This window comes from Synchiropus splendidus, chromosome 4 (genome assembly GCF_027744825.2).
Source record: "Synchiropus splendidus isolate RoL2022-P1 chromosome 4, RoL_Sspl_1.0, whole genome shotgun sequence".
NCBI classification, from domain to species: domain Eukaryota; kingdom Metazoa; phylum Chordata; class Actinopteri; order Syngnathiformes; family Callionymidae; genus Synchiropus; species Synchiropus splendidus.
In genome coordinates, this window is record NC_071337.1 from 27,596,408 (window position 1) to 27,617,948 (window position 21,541).

The 21,541-nt window shown below is 47.7% G+C and overlaps 1 protein-coding gene across 12 annotated transcripts in view; it reads right to left on the reverse strand.

Annotated features, from left to right (window-relative positions):
* cacna1c (calcium channel, voltage-dependent, L type, alpha 1C subunit) overlaps positions 1–21,541 on the reverse strand; it is a 41,760-nt gene that overhangs the window by 9,801 nt on the left and 10,418 nt on the right. For 3 of the 12 annotated variants that reach the window (XM_053864208.1, XM_053864203.1, XM_053864206.1), the window contains exons 3-34: positions 21,095–21,200; positions 17,900–18,039; positions 13,433–13,572; positions 13,125–13,277; positions 12,838–13,034; positions 12,480–12,583; positions 11,127–11,214; positions 10,974–11,058; positions 9,535–9,625; positions 9,291–9,317; positions 7,582–7,742; positions 7,439–7,512; positions 7,218–7,369; positions 6,931–7,132; positions 6,743–6,863; positions 6,458–6,572; positions 6,273–6,387; positions 6,072–6,141; positions 5,622–5,754; positions 5,415–5,544; positions 5,235–5,294; positions 5,057–5,163; positions 3,910–3,997; positions 3,728–3,835; positions 3,573–3,625; positions 3,367–3,513; positions 3,093–3,294; positions 2,862–3,020; positions 2,626–2,736; positions 1,810–1,893; positions 1,057–1,116; positions 361–498 (exon numbers count right to left, since the gene is read on the reverse strand). In XM_053864208.1, coding sequence (XP_053720183.1) covers positions 361–498; positions 1,057–1,116; positions 1,810–1,893; positions 2,626–2,736; positions 2,862–3,020; positions 3,093–3,294; positions 3,367–3,513; positions 3,573–3,625; positions 3,728–3,835; positions 3,910–3,997; positions 5,057–5,163; positions 5,235–5,294; positions 5,415–5,544; positions 5,622–5,754; positions 6,072–6,141; positions 6,273–6,387; positions 6,458–6,572; positions 6,743–6,863; positions 6,931–7,132; positions 7,218–7,369; positions 7,439–7,512; positions 7,582–7,742; positions 9,291–9,317; positions 9,535–9,625; positions 10,974–11,058; positions 11,127–11,214; positions 12,480–12,583; positions 12,838–13,034; positions 13,125–13,277; positions 13,433–13,572; positions 17,900–18,039; positions 21,095–21,200 — 3,721 coding nt within the window. Of the gene's footprint in view, positions 1–360; positions 499–1,056; positions 1,117–1,809; positions 1,894–2,625; positions 2,737–2,861; positions 3,021–3,092; positions 3,295–3,366; positions 3,514–3,572; positions 3,626–3,727; positions 3,836–3,909; positions 3,998–4,781; positions 4,797–5,056; positions 5,164–5,234; positions 5,545–5,621; positions 5,755–6,071; positions 6,142–6,272; positions 6,388–6,457; positions 6,573–6,742; positions 6,864–6,930; positions 7,133–7,217; positions 7,370–7,438; positions 7,513–7,581; positions 7,743–9,290; positions 9,318–9,534; positions 9,626–10,429; positions 10,499–10,973; positions 11,059–11,126; positions 11,215–11,433; positions 11,538–12,479; positions 12,584–12,837; positions 13,035–13,124; positions 13,278–13,432; positions 13,573–17,899; positions 18,040–21,094; positions 21,201–21,541 lie in introns of all 12 variants that reach the window. The other 9 variants (XM_053864205.1, XM_053864210.1, XM_053864204.1 and 6 more) reach the window with 7 other exon arrangements.

Here is a 21,541-nt window from a genome sequence, read left to right on the forward strand (position 1 = left end):
TCCACGTCTGGGTATCTCTGGATCACACTTATGGTCCACGTGTGCTACCGACTGCGAGGGTGTCTCAGTTCAAGTCTATGCTGGATGTACATGATTTTTCAGTGATTCGGGAACTCTCCTGGCTACTCAGTCTTTGGTGCAAGGCAGCAACGCCAGATCGGTCCACCTGATGGACGGTCTTTTTCTGAATCATGCAGACTTTCTGGGTGACATGTCTGAAGTAACAAAAACGCTTAGACCAGGATTAGACTCCCATCAAAACCCTGACGAGAACACAAATGAGACACCTTTGTACACTGGTCCAGAACCATCAGACAGTTTTCAACTGAGAGAACAATGCAGACCAGTTCTGGACCTGACCTGAAAGGACTTGATGAAAGTCCAAAGGAGAGTCCGGATCCCTTCTCCCCGAGACAGCAACTTGACCAACCGCATGACTCGGAAGAGCCGAAAGAAGGTGATGGAGATCCTAGCGTTCTCCTCCGAGTTTTGAAGCCCCTGCAGATATACACACAAACACAGTGAATCTCTGTGTCTGAATCTTCAGGTGGAGTGAAACATCATTTGGGCCAAAGAGATGTACTCAAGTCTCAAACTGTCAGATCGGTTCTAGAACTTAGATTATAGTGTCCTGCAGAGGTGAGACAGGCTTCTGTGGAGGTACAAATGCTGAGTTCAGCCATCTCTGGTCTCCACATCTCTTTGTGACCTGGTGATGTCTCACTCCTCACCGAGGTCTGCACCAGATGACCACCCAAATTTGGGCACAGACCTGGTGGCAATACGACAAGCGGACCACAGGGGGCGCCGCTCCACCAGTGATTGAGTGAGTAGAGCTCGAGAGATAGTGAGGTTGCAGAAAGTTTCTAGGACTGAGGCAAAGAAAGACAAGTGGAGAGACAGAGAAAAAGACAGGAAGAAAGACAGGAAGATAGGTGATCTGATGTTGATCATGGCAGTGGAACACTCCAAGAACACACACGGACGATGATACCACGCTCGTGTCATTGAAGGGGGTGAGGATGGAGGGAGGCGGAGTTTACCATTGGAGCGTACCATTGGTCTTACCACAGGGGGGTGAGAGGAGGAGGAGGAGGACGAAGAGGAGTCAGCAGGCTTTAAGGAGAGGTAACAAAGATCAACATCGGTGGGAATATGTGTGTGTGTGTGTGTGTGTGTCTATGTTCATGAGTGACTTCATGTAACAATCATCTTAAGCATTAAAAGTCAATCAAACTGATACGAATGATTGACAGCTGTCGGGATGATTGACAGATGTTTGATCCACCAACAGTCATCGTCTCGTGACATTTTCCCAAACTGTCCCCCTCCCTCTCTCATCACTGTCCATCTCACCCTTCTCATCACTGTGCCGCTCACCCTCTCATCACCCTTTCACCCTTCTCATCTCTGTCCCCGGCGCCCTCTCATCACTGTCCCTCACAACAGGAGAGGTGGGAGAAGAGCTCGGGTGATATGGGCCGAATGACGGGGAATCTCAGTGACAGTTGCAAGAGCAAGACACGGATTCATGATCCGTTGGCAGCGATGAAGAAGAAGTCCTTCGCTCCACAGCTGTGCCTGATAGCTGAACTAATCGGGTCCAGCAGGACCAGTCAAGGCCACCTCCCGGCTTCAGAGACCCTTAAACCCAGCAGCAGTAAGGCAAAAGTTGGAGATGGAGGTCAAGAGTCAACAAAACCTGCCCGAGTAGCTCAGACTCAACAACACACCCCGCACCTGGACCCAGACCCTCCTAGTCATCCTGGAGTTTAGGACTGCAAGGAGAGGAGGAGGAGGAGTACTTACGTTGATCTCACTCAGGATGACGTCGATGATGCTCCCGATCACGATGAGGAAATCAAAGACATTCCAGGGGTCACTAAAGTAACCCTGCACAGGTGAGGCAGGCAGGTCAGAAGGAGGGTAAGACAGGAGGTTAGCGGGGGAGATGCCTCATCACACCAGATTATCATACACATGCCTCACTGTTCTCCAATCTGACGCCAGGCTATACCTATCCTCCCTCTTTCACTTGACAATATTTCAGCCTCAGTATTCATCCACTACTCGCCCACCTGGCCGACCTGTGTCATCATTCCAGTTTATCTGACAGTATTGAGTAGATGCACTGAAAATAATCTGCTGACCAGACTACTGCACCTGTTGTGAGCCTGAATCTAGGGATAATGTGTCTAAATCAGATTAAGATGTTTGGCTGTGAGCCAGGTTCCATCATCAGTAAACCATATTCAGACACAAAATAATGCATGAATTATTACTACATTAATTATGTAAACCAGATTATTACTGACGATGTGACGGACTTTGACCGAACCCGGCCTTTGTCCTGCAAGGAGGTGCCAATGCACACGGAGCAAGTGCAGGAGGTGCTAGAGTTGGTGCTAACCAGCGTCAGAGAGAACTGGAGAAGTCATGTGACCCTCTCGTCATGCGCAGGTTTAATCTGGACAGAGGGATTACAGGCTTCTTGATTACGATCAGCACGCAGCGGCGCTGTCGTACAAATCAAACATCAGGAGGAGCTCCAAACTAGGAATGTCCAGGGTAAACAAAGAGCAGGTGTTAGGCCCAGCAGGCCGGGGGCGCAGGCGACTGACCCACCCGAGGTTTGAAGGCAATGAGTTTCAGGATCATCTCCACCGTGAAGAGTCCAGTGAAGAGCATGTTGAGAATGTTCATGGCATCGTTGAAGCTCTTGGTCTGACCGTGATGCTGAGGAGGTGAGCACACACATGCTGATAAAGCACAATCTGCAGGAACATGTGCTTGCGAGGGTGTGTGTGCATGTGCTTGTCTGTGCGGGTGCATGTGAGACTGTGTGTTTGTGTGTGTCTCACCTGCATGGCCAGACAGATTGTGTTGAGCAGGATCAGCGTGAACATCAGATACTCAAAGTAGGTGGAGTTGACCACGTACCAGACTTTGTACTGGTACGGGTTCTTGGGGATGTAGCGGCGCAGAGGGCGCGCTTTCAGAGCGTACTCCACACACTGACGCTGCAGAGACACATGAACATTCACCTTGAGCATGGGGTTGACAGGTCATCGGGTCAGATTTGGACGCGGTACCTGATTCTTGTCCAGCTCACAGTTCTTGTACTCTTGCTCTCCTTGTTCCTGGAAGGTGACAATGACGAAGCCGACGAAGATGTTCATCATGAAGAAGGCGATGATGATGATATAGATGATGAAGAAGATGGAGATCACCACACGGTAGTTGTAGATGGGCCCCACATCCTCTGCGTGCGAATCGATGGCCCGGTACAGTAACCTGGGAGAGAGACGGCACGCTGTGAAGCAGTCCCATTCAACCATCTGGTGACGTTCGGGTTGAGACTCATACCCTGGCCACCCCTCAAAGGTGGACACAGCAAACAGTGCCATCATCCCCTGCAAGACATCATCGAAGTTGAAGTCGCTGTTCTCCCAGATTCTGTGGGCACGCTCGGGTTTCCCCACATCCCCGTCCTTGTACATGATGTAGGACCCTCTGTGGAACCAACACAAGGTGAGGTCCAGGTCTCGGGCAAACATAGGTCAGAGTCTCACCTGCACTCAGCTTGTGTCTGCTTGGAGCTGTCGGTGCAGTAAAAGAACTTTCCCTGCAAAGTACAGAACCAGCGTCAGTGAGGGACCTGAACTGTTGCTGTAGTCTGGCAGTAGTCATTGTCTCAGGTCCATCTTGTGCCAGAACTGGGTCTTACCTTGAAGAGCTGTACTCCGATGCAGGCGAACATGAACTGGAGCAGCGTTGTGACGATGACAATGTTACCGATGGTCCGGATGGCCACAAACACACACTGAACCACATGCTGGAAGCACAGCACCATTGTGTAAGTCCACACAAGCCAAACCTATGAACAATGTAGCAAGACTCTAGTCTCACCTTCAGTCCCTTGGCTCTGTTAATGGCCCTCAGGGGGCGCAGCACTCGCAGGACTCGCAGGATCTTCACCACGTTAATGGCACTGGACCTGAAATGGGCCCAAAGTTCTGAGCAGTCCCGGGTAGGTGAGGGGGAAGACTGTTGGGGGTGAGGGTTCTGGACAACAGACTGACACACAGGTTTGACGGGCTGTCACTGAACCAAAGGATCGGGTTGACATTTTGATCGTTAACATGAGAAGAGACGTTTGACTTTTGTTCTGCTGACAAGTTGGACCCACAAACGTCCAGCCCATGAACAAATTCAAACGCTGGAATCAAAATGTGGTCTTGGAAAACGTTCTGCTCTATTAGGTCGGGAAGTGTTCAGGAACGTCAGTGCAACTTCACAGGAAGGACGTTTACAGGAGGCTCAAGTGAGTCTGCTCGGAGTGACAGTCAGAGGGGCCGTAAGCGAGGCCACGACATGGTGGCGCTGAAGTTTCTCTCATATTGATCTGGAGGAACAGCAGCGACACCAGCTAAAGAAGCCACGGTGGCCACTTTGATTGTGATGCTCAGGAATAGCAGCACTTGAACCTCCTTTATCGGGCATTGGGAACCAGATTCTGGTGTCCACCGGCTTTGGGCTTCAATCGAGAACTGGATACCCTCTTGGCTTGTGACAGGTAACTACTTTGTCACTTCATTGACATGGTTCTGAACTTTATTCCCAGTGGGTGAGGGTGTTTGAGGCTGCAGCCTATCCCTGGAATTGGTTGAGAGACTTGGTCCAGGGTGAATGGCAAAAGTGCAGTGGACCACAGAATGTTGGTATTTCAGATCAGTGGACAGTCACAGGGGGGTTCTGTTACCAGTACGAAGTGGACTTACGTCGAGAAGTCTAGTCTACCCGAGTCAGAGTAAGAAAGCAGCAGAGACATCAGCAGAAGAGCAATGTTTAGATTCATAACCAGATCTTTGAAATAAGTAGACAATTGGACCTTGACTCTGACCCATCCTGGTCTAAACAAACAGACCTAAGGGTGAGCACATCAGAGGACCCATGATCTTGGGCCTGCAGTGCTGATTAAGAGCCAGTTATATATCAGCTGTAGATGTAAGACCAGTCCAGTTGTCTACTTTCACCTCTGACGGCACCAACTTACTGAATCCCCGAGGAGATAAGGGACACGCTGACAACCACAAGGTCCAGGATGTTGAAGTAGTTCCTGCAGAAGGAGCCTTTGTGGAGGAACGCTCCGTAAGCAGTCATCTGGGAAGTCAGAGATGGAGACGTTAGACCTGGATCCTGATGAAGGGCAGATGTGTAGCCAGGAAGAGAACCTTCAAGATGATCTCAATTGTGAAGAGTCCGGTGAAGACGTGGTCTGCGTAGCCCAGGATCTGATGGAGACAGCATTCTCTCAGCCTCTTCCTGTGTTTTTGCATATGTGTGTGTGTTGCATTTGCTTCAAAGTTTGAGTGTGTGTGTGAAAGTGTATATATGTGGAAGTGTGAGTGGACCTGGTTTCTGAAGGAGTCGTTCTTGACCGGGTCCTCAGCAGCCAGACTGATGCTGCTCAGCAGAATGAAGAAGAGGATGAGGTTGGTGAAGATGTTGTGGTTCACAATCTTGTGGCACAAAACTCTGAATCTGCAGGAGTACCACAATCCAGAGTCAGTTCTGTGTTATGCAGGGGGGACCTGAAAGAGAGGTGTTGGCGGACTTGCCTGTTGGTGTGACTGAAGATGAAGAAGGCTCGTGCTTCTGGCATGGGAACCGCTTTCTCCTTCAGCTGAATATCGGACAAGGGACGAGGTCTTGGACCAACAGGCATCTCAGGTTCTTCATCATCGTCGTCACCTGATGCAAGAAAAGAAGGGGTCAGAGGCCTGACGCACAAACACGCACACAGTTGTGGTTTACTATTTTTGTGAGGATCTCTCATTGCCATAACGCTTTCCCCAGCCTCTCCCCATAAACCTACCCATCCAGAACAAATGGCTAACCTTAACCAGGACTCTGAACAACATAAATCTTATTATAATGACCCAGTTATTTTGACGTTTTAACACCAAAAACCTGATGGGGACGACCCAAAATGTCCTCACAAGATCTGTGTTTGGTCAAAGATTGGTCCATACAAGAATATTAATACATGTCTGCGCGCACAAACACACCTATGTAGTCATTGGCAGGGTATGGATTCTTTTCTTCATTCTCGTCTCCACAGAAGTCCTCCATATGGATCTGAAGGAAACAAAGATTGATGCACTCCAGTCAAGGTTTGCTCCTCTTTCATCTGTGAGTTCCTGTCTCATGCGCATCCTAGTCATGTGTGCTCCTCTCTCAGGGGTGTTACCCTCTCAGGTGCGTCGTACCTTGGTGGCAATGATGGTCTCTCCGTCAGAGGTGATCGACTTCAGCTCGATCTTCTCTCTCTGCTCTTCAAGGGGAGGCTTCTCATTCTCCTGACGCTTCTCTGGACTGGCCAGTCTGCAAATATGGACACACAAACTCACAGTGTCCGGCAGCTGTGTTTGCACCATGCTAACTGGGTACGTACCTGGCAAGCTTCTTCCTCTCCTTCTCTTCCTCTTCTTCCTTCTGAGCAGATGTGAGACTCTCAGCATCTGCCAGGTTGTCCACAGCAATGGCCAAGAAGACATTGAGAAGAATGTCTGGTCACATTAACGTTGAGGAAACTACGTGAAGAGTTTCTTGGGTCCACAAATTACATGAGAAGACCTCCTGTGTTTCTTTCACCTACCAACAAGGCTGGTTTACCTCCAGACCGTTTCCCCTAGTACTGAAGGTCCTTCATGGCAGATCTCAGTTGGTCAAAGGATACAGTTTCCACAGATAAAGAGGATGATGAAGTAGATGCAGACAAGCATGCCCGGAAACGAAGGCCCACCGTAGGCCATGATGCCATCATACATCACAGAGTTCCAGTCCTCTCCAGTCAGGATCTAGACCACAGAGGGCAAGAATAAGGGACCTGCTTGTGGAGCCAACAGTCAGGTCACATGACCACACCTGGAAGACGGTGAGCAGGGACTGGGGAAAGTTGTCAAAGGTGCTGCGGCGTGTTTCGTCAAAGTTGAACTTCCCACCGAAGAGCTGCATGCCTAGCAGCGAGAAGATGATGATGAAGAGGAAGAGCAGCAGCAGCAACGATGCGATCGAGCGGACAGAGTTCAGCAGCGATGCCACCAGGTTGGAGAGTGAGTTCCAGTAGCTGAGGAGGCATGGAGAAGAACCAGAGGTTAGGGTGAAGAGCATGGGCCTTCTTGGGACTGTGTTCCTCTCAGGTGAGTGGCTACCGGGTGATCTTGAAGATTCGCAGCAGCCGTACACATCGCAGTACAGAGATGCCTAGAGGGGACATGATCTTGGTCTCCACCAAGATGGTCTCCAGGATTCCTCCACACACCACAAAGCTGTCAAATCGGTTGAAAAGGGAGACGAAGTAGGCCTGTAGAGAGAGTTCTATTGATGAGGACTGTCATGTTCTGGACCAGACAAAGTTCTCAGTCGTACTCACCTGCAGACCCAGACTGTACATCTTCAGCAACATCTCGCCCGTGAAGAGAGCCAGTAGAACCTTGTTGGCGATGTCTATGGAGAGCAGAGAGGTTAAGAGTGACTTGGGACACTCAGAGGGGTCAGAGTTCATTGGAGGATCACCTTGGACATCGGTCAGCCAATCGGGCTGCTGGTGGTGCTCAGATGCGATGGTCAGGGTGTTGAGGAAGACCAGGAAGATGACGAGCCAGTAGAATACCTGGGACTTCACTCCTGCTCGACACTTCCTGCGACACAAACGGTTCCACCGTCGGGAGTATCGACTGAGAGTGGGGCACCAGAGGGGAGGGTAAGAATGGAGGCAGACGGGTTTGAGAGGGGTGACAGAAGAATGAAGATGAAAAAGAAAGTGTGTTAAAGACATTGTCATGACACCATCAATGACATCATTTTAGCGTGACATTGCAGATGAAGTAGAACGTTGGAACTCAAGTCTACCCATATCAAATGATGTTTTTTTCCCTGGCTGCTAAAGTCACGTCCAGATAGATGCAAACAGACCTGAGTCAGGACCAGATGTTCTACAGAACCTGCAGAGGTTCCTCAGGGGGGTGGGAAATGGTCTGAGTTTGAACCAGAGATCAGTCTTCGTGAGCAGCACCCAGAACAGCAGGATGGTGAGCAGGACACGTAGTAGTCGTGGTTCATTTTAATATCACACAAAAAGATGTTTCTGTCATGTGCAACTTAGCTTTAAGAATAGTTGTATTTCTCTTGATACAGAGTTCCACATTTTCACTCCTGGAATGTTCATTTGCTAATGCTGCTCAATGAAGTTGGAGCAAGGGTTCTGCCCCTCTTCATCAGATGTTCTGATCATGAACAGTGTTTGCCTCTGTTTACTCAGATAATTTCAATACGATACAAACTAGTTGTTTGTGTGTTCTACTGTCAAGCTTGTGTGGAGCGGTGTTGATATGAAAAGCATTTCACCGTAGAGTAGATGTGGCAGCATCAGTGCAGTACAGTGTTTTAGTGATCTTTCACTCAAGTAACATTAATATTTATGAATTATAGATACATTTGTTGAAATTTTCTTTTGGTATGATCATTATGTGCTGTGTCTGCTGTACGTGATGTGTTTGTCGACATTGACCTCCAAGAATTTCACCTCTGATACCTGATCTTATTTACATTTGTCCTGTTGCTGATGTCTAAAATGAGCATGATAGTTGTTGTTGCTACATTTTGTTGGTTTGTTTCTGTTCTTCAGATGCAATTTCTGATCACAGACTTAGTTTGTGGGTCCAACAATAATAATGTTGATAGCACGGTGCACCTCACCATCCAATTTCATGTCAAGGCCTGCAACGCAAACCACAACTATTGGAAAGTGAGCATCCAATCCCACCAAAGCAATTCCCCTCACGCTACCAGCCAGCCTTTCAGTCCTGCTCTGTCCCTTTCTCGCTCTCGCTCCTCATAGCCTTCCTGAGTCTTCACTCTCTTCCTGCAGTGCTCCTTCTCATCACCCTCATTATACAGCTCAGTTTGTTTCTACAAGTGTAGCATTTCTCATTTCTACACACCTCTCGTCTATCACCAGTGGACAACATACACAACTAAACACTCAAGCTTGCCACGTCTCCTCTGTCCTTTCTTTTCCATCCCATCGATAAGCGGCAGCCACAAGTCGTGAAAGCCAGCCGGCACTCAGCTGACCCTTGTGATGGGGGCGACAGAACCGCTGACGCCACACAAGACACGACACTACAGACATTAGACTTAGTTTGGACAGACAGAGAGATCCGTTCCTGGGCATTGGGGACACACAAGGACTGGGGTTGAGGGACAATGGGACACGTACTAACCTGAACTTGGACTTGGAGATTCTAGTTCTGGAACACAAAGAACAGAATGGATTATACACACAGACGGCACACAGACACACACATGAAGGGGGTGTGCGGACAGAGGTCTGAACAGGTCAGAGGTCTTGAGGACAGAGAGAGGGGCCCAGAGGAGGACAGCTGAGAACCTGAACCCTCGACTGACCGCTGGTTCGGTCCTGTAGCAGACCTCATCAAGTCCTGAGCAGAAGGATGAGGAACTCACGCCAGCCGGGTGCAGCAGGTCTCCCCTTCCAGGTCTCCCCCAGGCGGGTTGTCTGTGTTGACGGACTCGTTCTCGCTGGCTGGCATGCTCACTGAGGGCACAGAAGACAAACAGGTCACTGAGCTGCAGGCAGAGAGCTGAGCCTGCTTCCAGGGAACCTCCAAACCAAACATGCATGTCCTGGCTCCGGACCAGGACTCCACAGGCAGGACCAGGAATAAGGACTTTCTCGTGTCCACTGATTTGAAGCAGAGGGGAAAAAAATGGTCACATCACCGGGGTCCCGGGAGGATTTGAAGGAAAGATCAACTCAAATAAAGAACACAGCTGCAGAGCCCACTGTTGAGCATGTCGAGCTAAGAAGCTGCAGGACATAGAGGCTGTGAACATATCTTGGGCTCTAGAACTTGCTGGACGGTCCTCGGGGGGCATACAGTGGTCTTTTGTCAGTCGTTCAGACACCTGACTGGTCAGCTGATGTCATCATGGCGACACACGTGTCACTTCCTGACAAGCTGAACTCTCTGAGGAGTTGAACTAGTTCAAGTGCTATTGTTGGAGAGACACCCAAGACCCGGGACACAGGGAGGCGGGGGTGGATGTGCAGAGGAAGGCAGACTAAAGAAAGTTGTCATAGAAGAAGAACAGGGGAAAGGAAGGGATTGTGGGCTGCGGATATCAAACTCGTTTTATTTCAGAATAAATTGGAGGATGCAGGAGTAAAGCGAGTCGGAGAACAACAAGTGGACGTCACACTTTGGTCAAGCGTTTGAATTCAGGAAGACTCGGCTTGTTGTTCTCGGGGGTCCGAAGGGCCACATCTGATCCGGAGGGAAGAAAGGGGTAGGATAGGGTGGAGAGGGGAGGAGCCGTCGAAACATGCAGACACACGCACACGCCTTACGAAGCAGCCTCGCGTTTCTCTTCACCGCTCCGCGCAGAGACTGAAACCCGCCACTTTTACCTGCAGACACAGAGAGGGCTGAGCGCACACACACGCGCACACACATAGAGACAGCTCCTTCCAGCAAAGAGGGCAGCATTGCTCCTCCACAGCACACGCGCTCACACACAGTCTTGGACCTGCATATGCCAGAGTGTCACGGAAGAGATGTGGGAGCAGTATCCATAGAACAGAGGAGTACCGGGAGGAAACACACACGGAGGGGTGCTAATCTGTGAAGAGCGAGGGGGCGGACATGGGAACTTGACTTTTTCTAACCTGTTTGTGGAATCCTGATTCATTTCAGAAAATAAACTTGACCACATGGACCGGAGCCACGAAATATTTGCGTGACGTCAGCATGACCTCGCTGGAATTGGTGTGGAGCGGCGTACGTTCCGCTAAAAGAGAGCCTCGACTAACATGAAGCCGACCACTCGTGTTTTGCCAAACCGATCCTGAACCTGATATGGATTTGGTTTCGAGGCACACTCACAGTTGCGGGGCTTGTCATCGTCCAGACCGTCGTCCTCGTTCTCTGGGTCAATATCTTCAGCCTGAGTGATCCAGTCCAAGTAGCCCTATGGTCCCAGCACAGTTAGGTTCAGTAATGCAGAGCGTCTCAGGCAGGCAACCAGGCATTGCGTACCTTGAGATCTTCCTCCAGCTGCTGCTTCTCCCTCAGTTTCTGGAAGTCGCCGCGAGCTTTGGCCTTTTCCCTCTCCTTAGAGAACTCTCTGAGGATGACAAAAGAAGAACCTGAAGGAGGTCTTGACTCTAAGAGACAGAAGAAGAACCTCAAACTGGTCCAGACTCAGAGTTTGAGAAGACTCACTGGACACTGGACATCAGCCTATAAACTCTGATTGAATGATCCCTGGCGTAACATCATAGAGAGGTGTAAAGCAGGGAGTAGGAAGAAGCTAGTGGGGATTGGCCTTTGACCCTCAGCTTACCCACTTAAAACCCCCAGAACCAAGTTCAGAACAAAGAAGGAGCCCACGATGATCAGGGACACAAAGTAGACCCACGGCCACCAGAACCCTACTGCATCATTGACCTAAAGAGAAGTGGGGGGAGTGGAGGAGAGAAGGGGACGTGAAGGAGAGGAGGTAGATCGGAGAAGGAGTGGGGGAGAAGGGGAGGAGATTAGGAGAGGATATGAAATGAGAAAAAAGAGGGAATGCAGAAGAGGAGGAGGTGGTGTAAGAGGAGAGGACGAGTGGGGGGAGAGGATGTGGTGGAAGAGAGGAGGAGAAGTAGGTCGGGAGGAGAAAAGATTGAGAAGGAGCAAAAGGAAGTGAAAAAGAGCAACATGGATGATGAGGAGGTTAGATCCTTCAAAATAAAAGACAACAAAAGAAGTAACAGCTAGACCCAGAGACGCCATTTCCCACAATACACAACTCTCCCCTGTCATTCTCGTTATCTTGAAGTTATAAATAAAGTAGTGTCTTCAGGTTCCAGGAGCAGGTCCGCCTGGGGTGTTCACCCTGGTTCAGATCTTATTGATCACGTGACCTCACTAATACACACACACACACACACACACATTGACATTGACATGCAGGTTTGTCACACCATCACTTCACCTTCAATTGAGGCTTAACCTTGTGGGGTCTGGCAAAAGGGCCCCACGAAGGCATAAGGGCCCCATTAGGAAGTGTTTTCCCCCAAACCTGGTCCTCACTAGGATAGATAAGATTAAACACACACAAACATTCTCGTATTTCTATCCTTGTACTAACCTTTTGGGTGTTTCTCATTGACTTTTGTCAATTCCCCAGCATCTCACCCTCCAGGACGAATGACTAAACTCAACCATGACTCTTAAACCCAATTATAATGACCTTGTTGTTTTGAAGACTTCATCTTAAACTGAGGCTCAACCGTGTGGGGTCTGGCATAAGAGCCCCTCCAAAGGAGGTGTTTTCCCCAAATTTGGTCCTCACTATGATAGATAAGCTTAAACACACGCGCTGGCATATACACACACTCTTACCCGCTCAACACCCCCAGAACAAGATTGAGGACAAAAAAGGAGCCGAAGATGACGAGTGAGACAAAATAGACCCATGGCAGCTCATAGCCCATCGCATCCTGCATCTGAGGGAGGGGTGGAGAGGGTGTGGGGAGCAGCAGAAGACAGGGTGAGAAAGTGTGTTAGCACAGTCGGAGATTAGCAGTGAGTGAGTGCGTGTGTGTGTGTGTGTGTGTGTGGGTGTGTGCATGTGTGTGGTCGCAGACACAGTAAAGGCAGAGGGGGTGAAGAGACTCACACACTAACACACACTTTCTCTTTCTCCCATACACTTTGACCTACACACACAGAGACACTCTCACACTGGGGGCCGGCTCACCCAGTACAGCACGTCGGTCCAGCCCTCCATGGTGATACACTGGAAGACGGTCAGCATGGCAAAGGCAAAGTTGTCGAAGTTGGTGATGCCGTCATTGGGTCCCTCCCAGCCCATCTTACACTCCGTCTCATTCTTACAGTGCCGTCCGTACGCTCCATCGGGAGCACAAGGCGCTGGCTTCTCTTCTGCGATGGTTCCTGAGGGAGAGAAGGTCAAGCTGGGTCACGGTAACATCAAAGACAGTATATCGTCGACAATCAGCATGCTACCCCCCGCTGTGGGCGCACCAGTGTGTTCCTGGACGCAGGTCTTGTGCATCTTCCCCATGAAAAGCTCAAGGCCGATGATGGCGTAGATGATAATGACAAAGAGGACCAGGAGGGCGATGTGGAGCAGGGGTACCATGGCCTTGATGATGGAGTTCAGCACCACCTGGAGACCTACGGGGTGGCAGGGGTCAGTGGGGTCAGGATTTCTACCGGCAAACCTGAGAGCAGGTCTTGGTCCATAGACACAGTAGCGCCTAGACAACTCTGTGTCGACTTGTGCCTGAGTGTATGCGACCTGTGCTCTAGCTAGGATTGCCGGGACTCACTGGGGACTCCGGACACGAGTCTCAGAGGTCTCAGGACTCTGAATGCACGGAGAGCTTTGACATCGAACCCAGCTGCCTTCCCTCCAATAGGTGTGGCCCCATCCACTTTGGTGGCCTGTTCCAAGATGGCACTGAACAACCTGCAGTAAGAAAGAACAAAACTCAGTGAGTCTGGCCTGGTGGCAGGGCTGTGCATCCAACAGACCTATGGCTGCCCAGTAAGAACCCAACCTCAGACTCCTTTCAGCTACCATCTCATAACAACAAGACATCCTTATTTACAGTGGTCCGCAAGAAATGTTTTACTCCCACACCTCATCACGACTTTTCTCCTTAGCTGTAATGATGAGCTCAACAGTGGTTGAAAGCTAGTCTCAGTCATTTACAGACCACCAAAACCCAGCTCTGAAATACTGAAAGAGTTTTCTGTGCTCAAGTCCCTTTCTAGACCTGAGTTTGACATGATCATCATCCGAGGTGACTTTAACTAGCTGAAGCCATGGCAGCACACAGGCAGTAGAAGAACCAGCTGAAGGTCAAATCCTCCACCGAGTTCTCCACTCTGGTACCAGCCCAAATATTAGTGTGTGTGTTGGACCACAAAGCCGTCTTACTTAATATTGCATTGCTGCCATACTGTCATGATCCGCTTTTATTTTGTCCCGTTTTGTGTCTCCCCTCTTCCTTCCTGTTTTGTGGCACACATCTGGAGTCGATTTTCCACTAATCACCTGAGCGTTAGAACACCTGGACTCCAGCAACCTGTGCCAGATGGACTTCAATTGTATCACTGGTCAATTGGCTCTCCTCCCTTGCTCTGGTTCCGTCGTTCATTTTATCTATTGGTTGACTTATCTTTTGTTCACTCTTTCTAAACCCCGGTGCTCTGAGTTTTGTGTTCTGCCTTTCTTAGTCTATTTGTTCCGTGTGGCTTCCTGGTTTTTTTTTTCCTTGTTGTTGCTTTCCCTTGCTCGTGTGTTTGTTCTGATGATCACTAGTTAGTTTTGTGTTTCATTGTTCATTGTGTTTGTTCTCTCGTTTTATAGACTCCGCTTGTATTTGTTCTTCCGGTTCTGTGACGCCTTTTGTTGGACTTATTCCGTTGACGACTCATCCTGGTTCGGTGACAATTTGAATTTGGATTTTTGTTTATTTCTAACCCTTCGATGACGCTTTTTGTGGTGATTTTTGTATTGTTATATTAAACCATTGTATTTGACCCGCTGTTAGCCTCCTGTGACTCTTCCATTATTGCAATTATGTTCCGCTCCACGTCTGAAACATAACATACTTGGAAATTAAACATCAGCGTCTGCCCTTTTAACTCTCAGTCAGGCAGGAAATTCTCTGAAATTTTACCTCGAGCTGTTTCTGCTTCACTTACAAATCTCTTCACAGATTTGTGCTGCAACCTGATCATACCAAATAAGTACCTCACCAACCCCGGATAAACAATGAGACTAATGAATAGAAGCCACACTGTTGCAAAATCGAAAGGAAAATGGCCTTGAAGTAGTCCACCAGCTCTTTTTTTTTTTTTTTAAGTGCAACCTTAGAGTGCTTTTCCAGGTCCTGTCACATCATTTTTCATAGTTGGGTCCACAGAACCGCCATCCTTCACCACCAGCATGATCTCCAACACATTCTGCCACATGAAGTCAAACACATGCAACCTCGTCATGCTTCCCACAGACTTCTGAAGAGAGATTTCAGAAGTCCAAACTTCTATTTTGCCGAGACATGTTACGTATGTTTATATACATTGGTACCTCGGTTCTCGACCACAATCCGTTCCAGACGGCCGTTCAAGATGCGATTTGTTTGAGATCGAAATTCAATTTTTCTCATTACAATTAATGGAAAAAGAAATGCATGTGGGAGTGAGTGACGTCTCTCCAGAAGTGAAGAGGTGCCCGGTGCGTGTCCAGCTCTGAATGTGCGCTTCTGTGCAGTTTGGCTGTGACAAAGTCATAAACCAAGTAACGCTCTGTCCCAGACTCGCCTCATCCCTGTCCCAGCTCCAGCCCACAACAGGACATCAAACCCTGGAGTGTGCGCTCCAGCCTCGGAGGTGTGGAGAGTGAGCACCTCCCCTGTGACACTCTACCACGGTCCAGTGTGGAGACAGGAAAGGTTTTACACCTCAATATGAAGAAAAAACAGTCAGTAAATGTAGCTAACGGGACACGTCTGCATACAGAGGCTGCGTTATACACAATAACAAAGCGCGTCGTGGGTCAGCTGATCGGTCCGTGCACGTTAAGTTTTTTCCGGCTTTTTTCGGGGGCGTTCGAGTTCTGGATTTTCGTTCGAAATCCAAAGCAAAAAAATCTCGAAATTTTAGTTCGAACTCCGATTTTTTCGAATTCTGGGACGTTTGAAAACCGAGGTACCACTGTATGTGCAAATGTAGACACATTCCATTAGCATAAATCCTAGTTTGTCATGAAGCACAGAAATCTCAAAGGCGCTATTTAAATAATGCGTTGCCAGATATTATTATATAGATGTTTCTAAGTCCACATCGTCAGTTAACCAGCGCTTAGTCATGTTCAGGGATGCGAGGAGTGCTGGTGCCCATCCCAGCGGTCACTGGGCGAGAGGCAGGAATACACCCTAGACAGGTCGCCTGTGGGAGGAAACCGGAGTACCCGTAGAAAACCCACACACACGCTCCACTCTGACCGGTACTTTTGACACTTGTCATCTCAATAGTTTTTGGCAACTCTGTTAATTTCCATTCTTGGCAAAAGTCTTGGACATAGTGTATTCTCTTCTCTTCTAGATCACATGGGTTAAAATTCTCTTTTGGAAAAATTCCAGTCTGATTCAGACTGAGTGTAAGCTCTTCAGTCACCATATGAAACAAATTTACCAGTGTCAAGGTTCTGTTGTGCAGCTGCCTCTTGGCCAAATCATCTAGATTTTCTAGTTTTTCAACTCACACTATTGTGCTGCGAGAGGGAAATGATCCAGTTTCACCTAACTTGTCCGCAGACAGAGGTGGGCTATATGACATTAAATCATGAACAATTAGAATGTGTTGAGCATCGACCAACATGATTCGGTCACAGTCTGGCTTTACGTTATAGATCCATGCTGATGCGTCAACTCATCCATGACTCACAACTGAGCTGCGCTGGAGGTTTCTGTTTGCACACACTCACAGCAAAGAAACCGGTCAAATGCCCATCTTTGAGTTGTTTTTAAACCCTCTAACTTCACGCCTTGTTGTTGGCGTGTTCGTCAGACCCACGGCACCAAAGACTGTCTGCACCGCAGATCTAACAGAGCTAACGTGACGTCTTCCTTCAAAACTTTATTGACACTTGTAGACCATCAGACTTTGCCTTGATGATTAGAAATTGGCTGAAAACTAAACGCAGAACCAAATAAATGTGCTCCAAAATGTGAACTGATAAGGAACCGTTATGAAGCTGAGGCATAGAATGCTTAAGATTTGTCTGGAAAATTCCAGACCAAAGCAGAATGAAATCATGCAAAATAGAAGTGATAAAATCAGAACAGTTAAAATAAATAAATCTGAAATCTCCGCATCCTATTTGACTGTTCACCTTCCTTTGACCCTGGCATTAAGTAAACAGCAAAGTCCTGTTTCCTACTGCTCAAAATAACCTCACTCAAAACTCAAACCCACGCTCTCATGCCGACGTGGAAGAACTTATTCATATGTTCATATTCTCCCACTTGGACACAGACGACAGCTCATCATGCTTGTGTTAGCTTCGCTGCTCTGGCTTGTGTCCACTTTACAAACAGCTATAAGATTTTATAAATAACTTCCCAAGTCAGTCTTGGACTGCCCCCCCTCCAAGTACAGTGTAGTAATGCTGATCCCTCCAAACCAGCCACAATACTCAGACCCTCAGGTGGGTTCTTGCTGGCGGCGACCCCTGAATATAGGCGCGACGCAGCTTTCGACATTAGTGCTCCTTGACCCTGGAATAGTCTGCCAGAGCACATTCGAAACATAGCACGTAGCTACACCTTTAAAAGTCATCTTTTAAAGACTTGCATTCATGAAACATCGTCCCAACATCCTGTTTACTCCTGCTTTCGCTGAGATGGTATGCAGGACCATGCGTGTATAGACACTGTATACTTAGCATGTTCTTGTTTACATTCTAATTTGTCTGTGAAGCATTTGGGAGCAGCATTTTGAGAGGTGATACATCAGGTGAGTTACAGGTTCAGTCACCTTCTGATGGTCAAAGAACACAGTCTAGATGAATGATTCATTCACACATCAAAGTGAGTAGTGTTTGTAACTATCTCGACTTTGGTTCACTCATGGGACTCTGGAAATCAAAATGGACTTACATCTATTTGGGAAAAGAAAATAGAAAAAAGAGGCAGATATTGTAAGAACAGTTCTTCTCTCTGCCCCTTGGTCTAGAGACAGTACAAGTTGACCTGACAACAATTAGAGTGCCTGTGTGTACTTACCCCACCACCACGATGATGAAGTCCAGAAGGTTCCAGCCGTTCCTAAGATATGCGTTGGGATGGAAGAGAAGTCCGTATGCGATCACCTTGAGGAACGCTTCCACAGTAAAGATGATGAGGAAAAGGTACTCCACTCTTTCCTGTATTTCACACACACACACACAAATCTGTTACTGCATTCACTTCCTCTTAAACATTACTACAGCAACCACCATTATTCCAATATCACCATGGTAACTGAACGTGACACAATTGTGAGAGTCAGTGTGACACATCCCATAGTGAGTCCTCCAGACCCAAGTCTCTTAGACTGATTCCCAGATAAAACACAGTCAGTGTCAGTCCCTGACGCACCCATGGACTCTGAAATAAAGGATGTGCTGTTGGTGTCCGGTGAGCAGATAGCTGCGTTTGGGTCGAAGCTGTTGAAGAGCTTGTGCTAAGATGAAGGCATGCACATTAAATAGTCCGTTGAACATGCGTATGTGTGCGCGCGTGTGTGTTTAAACATATCTGTCCTGGTGAGGTCCAAAAGGGAAAACACCTCCTTGTGGGACCCGACAAGGTTAAACCTCAATCTGAGGGTGAAGATTTCAAAACAACAAGGTCATTATCATTATGTTTAAGTTTGGTTCAGAGTCCTGGTTAAGGTCAGCCGTTTGTCTTGGATGGTTTGGAGGCATTATGTTGAAATTGTAAAACTGATCTGTAAATCAGATGACGCAAACCAGTCGGACAAGTGAAAGACAGAGCATGGTGGATTATTGCCAAAGAAGTTGCCTGATGAAGAAGATACACTAATGTGTAGATGTGTTTGTCTATAAACAAGCGGCTGCCTGCTGCCACAATTTGACTGGAACAGAAGCCTTGGCTGTCATTGTGTTTCAGTTTCACCTGAGATTTTGATTATGGAACAAAATAATATATCATAATAATATAGATGATAATACGAGGAACTCTCGACACCTCAGCTTTTGTTTGACGACAACATGAATCTCCACTAGCTTCTAAAAAACATGTGCCTGGACACTCGGGGCCTGTACATCGTTCTGGTAGTGGAGCACTTTCATTGCAGCAGTGGAAGTGTGGTTCCTTCAACATTTCTCGCTGAAAAATAGTATGGTTCTGGAGGCCCCGGGGCTCTCCAAACATGGTCAGGAGGTTGTGAATGATATACATCTCTCAGACATCTACCATCGACCAGCTCTGGAAGTGACCGGATCTGTGAGGTCAAGTCAAGTGTGTGGTACATGTGTATGTGTGTGTGTACTTGTATTGCTATACTTGTAAGGATTCATTCTTGGAAACACCTACTTGTGAGGACATATTGCTTTGTGGGGACATTTTGTCGGTCCTCTTGAGGTTAATCTCCAGTTTGAGGATGAAAACTTCAAAATAACTTGATCACTATAATAGGGTTTCAGTTTGGTTCAGAGTCCATTTGTTTTGGACGGTTAGGTTACGGCTGAGAGGCTGGGCAAGTTCTGTGTGTGTGTGAGGTAGTTTTGAGTCTTCATCAGGTCAGGTGTGTAGCCTTTAGGTTGCCATGGTTACGTGACCGTGTAAACATCAACAAGTCTGCCCATCAATTATTCATACAGACAAACATCGCTACGACAACCAGCCGAGGCAGCCGCGGAGGATCATGGGAAACTGGGTCATCTCCCTGGAGCGAGGGGGGGGCAAGATGTCGCATGTACAAATACACACACTCACGTGTGCACACACACCTACGCACACCTACACACGCACACATACTCAAACACGCTGATGCACAAAGACACGCACAGAGTTATCGATCATGGATCAGAGAGTTGTGTGATCAGAGACGCTGCAGCTGTAACCAAGGACAAGAAGAGCATCGCCACAGCTACCGTTTCCATGACAACATTTCCCGCTGCTATTATTGGGTCTGTCACCAAGGAGACAGAGCAAGAGATTATGGGATGGAGACGGAAATAGAAGGCTCGTATGAGAGGACACAACAGAGAGTTACATAACACTCATACAGAAGCACAGGCCCTTTACACATTCAATCCTATTGGTGTGATCTTCATCACCACCTTTATCATCATCACTTCATCTTCAATACCATCTACTGCATCATCACCATCATCTTCATCATCACCTTCATCTTCAATACCATCTACTGCATCATCACCATCATCTTCATCATCACTTTCATCTTCAGCACCATCTACTGCATCATCACCATCATCTTCATCATCACCTTCATCTTCAATACCATCTACTGCATCAGCACCATCATCTTCATCATCACCTTCATCTTCAATACCATCTACTGCATCATCACCATCATCTTCATCATCACCTTCATCTTCAATACTACCTTCTACATCATCACCATCGTCTTCATCATCACCTCCATCTTCAATACCATCTACTGCATCAACACCATCATCTTCATCATCACCTTCATCTTCAATACCACCTACTGCATCATCACCATCATCTTCATCATCACCTTCATCTTCAATACCACCTACTGCATCATCACCATCATCACCTTCATCTTCAATACCATCTACTGCATCATCACCATCATCTTCATCATCACCTTCATCTTCAACACCATCTACTGCATCATCACCATCATCTTCATCATCACCTTCATCTTCAACACCATCTACTGCATCATCACCATCATCTTCATCATCACCTTCATCTTCAATACCATCTACTGCATCATCACCATCATCATCATCATCACCTTCATCTTCAATACCACCTACTGCATCATCACCATCATCTTCATCATCACCTTCATCTTCAATACCATCTACTGCATCATCACCATCATCTTCATCATCACCTTCATCTTCAATACCATCTACTGCATCAACACCATCATCTTCATCATCACCTTCATCTTCAATACCACCTACTGCATCATCACCATCATCTTCATCATCACCTTCATCTTCAGCACCATCTACTGCATCATCACCATCATCTTCACCAACACCTTCATCTTCAATACCACCTACTGCATCAACACCATCATCTTCATCATCACCTTCATCTTCAATACCACCTACTGCATCATCACCATCATCTTCATCATCACATTTTCCTCCTTCACTACTTTCGTGTTTATCACCTCTTTCATCTTCATAAGTACATTGATCGTCACCACCCTCATCTCAACTATTGTGTTCTGGACAGAAGACTCACCAGGTTGGAGTTGGTGGCGTTGGAGTCGTCCTCAGGAAATGGGATGTAGACAGCTAAGGCCACACAGTTGGCAAAAATGGTCATCAGGATGATGATCTCAAACGGTCTGAGAGGAGAGTCAAGGAATATACACTCTTGAACTAGTAATCTTAACTCACTTCTGGAGTGTCGACCAACTTGACTTCACTTGTTTCAGTGGATTTGGTTCTTATCCAAATCAGTGCGTGCATGCGTGCGTGTGTTTGAGTGCATGTGTGAACTTTGAGTGTGTGTAGTCTCACTGACACTTGTCACGTGGTCTGAGACAGCAGTTGTCCTTATATGGATGCAGCGGCGGCATGACCGTCGTGTGGACGAAAGGGGAGTGCTGGTTTCTCCGGGAAAGGTCCTTGAGTGAAGTGACCTCATTATTTTTGGCAACAGTGAGAGAGGAGGTCTGGATTTCAT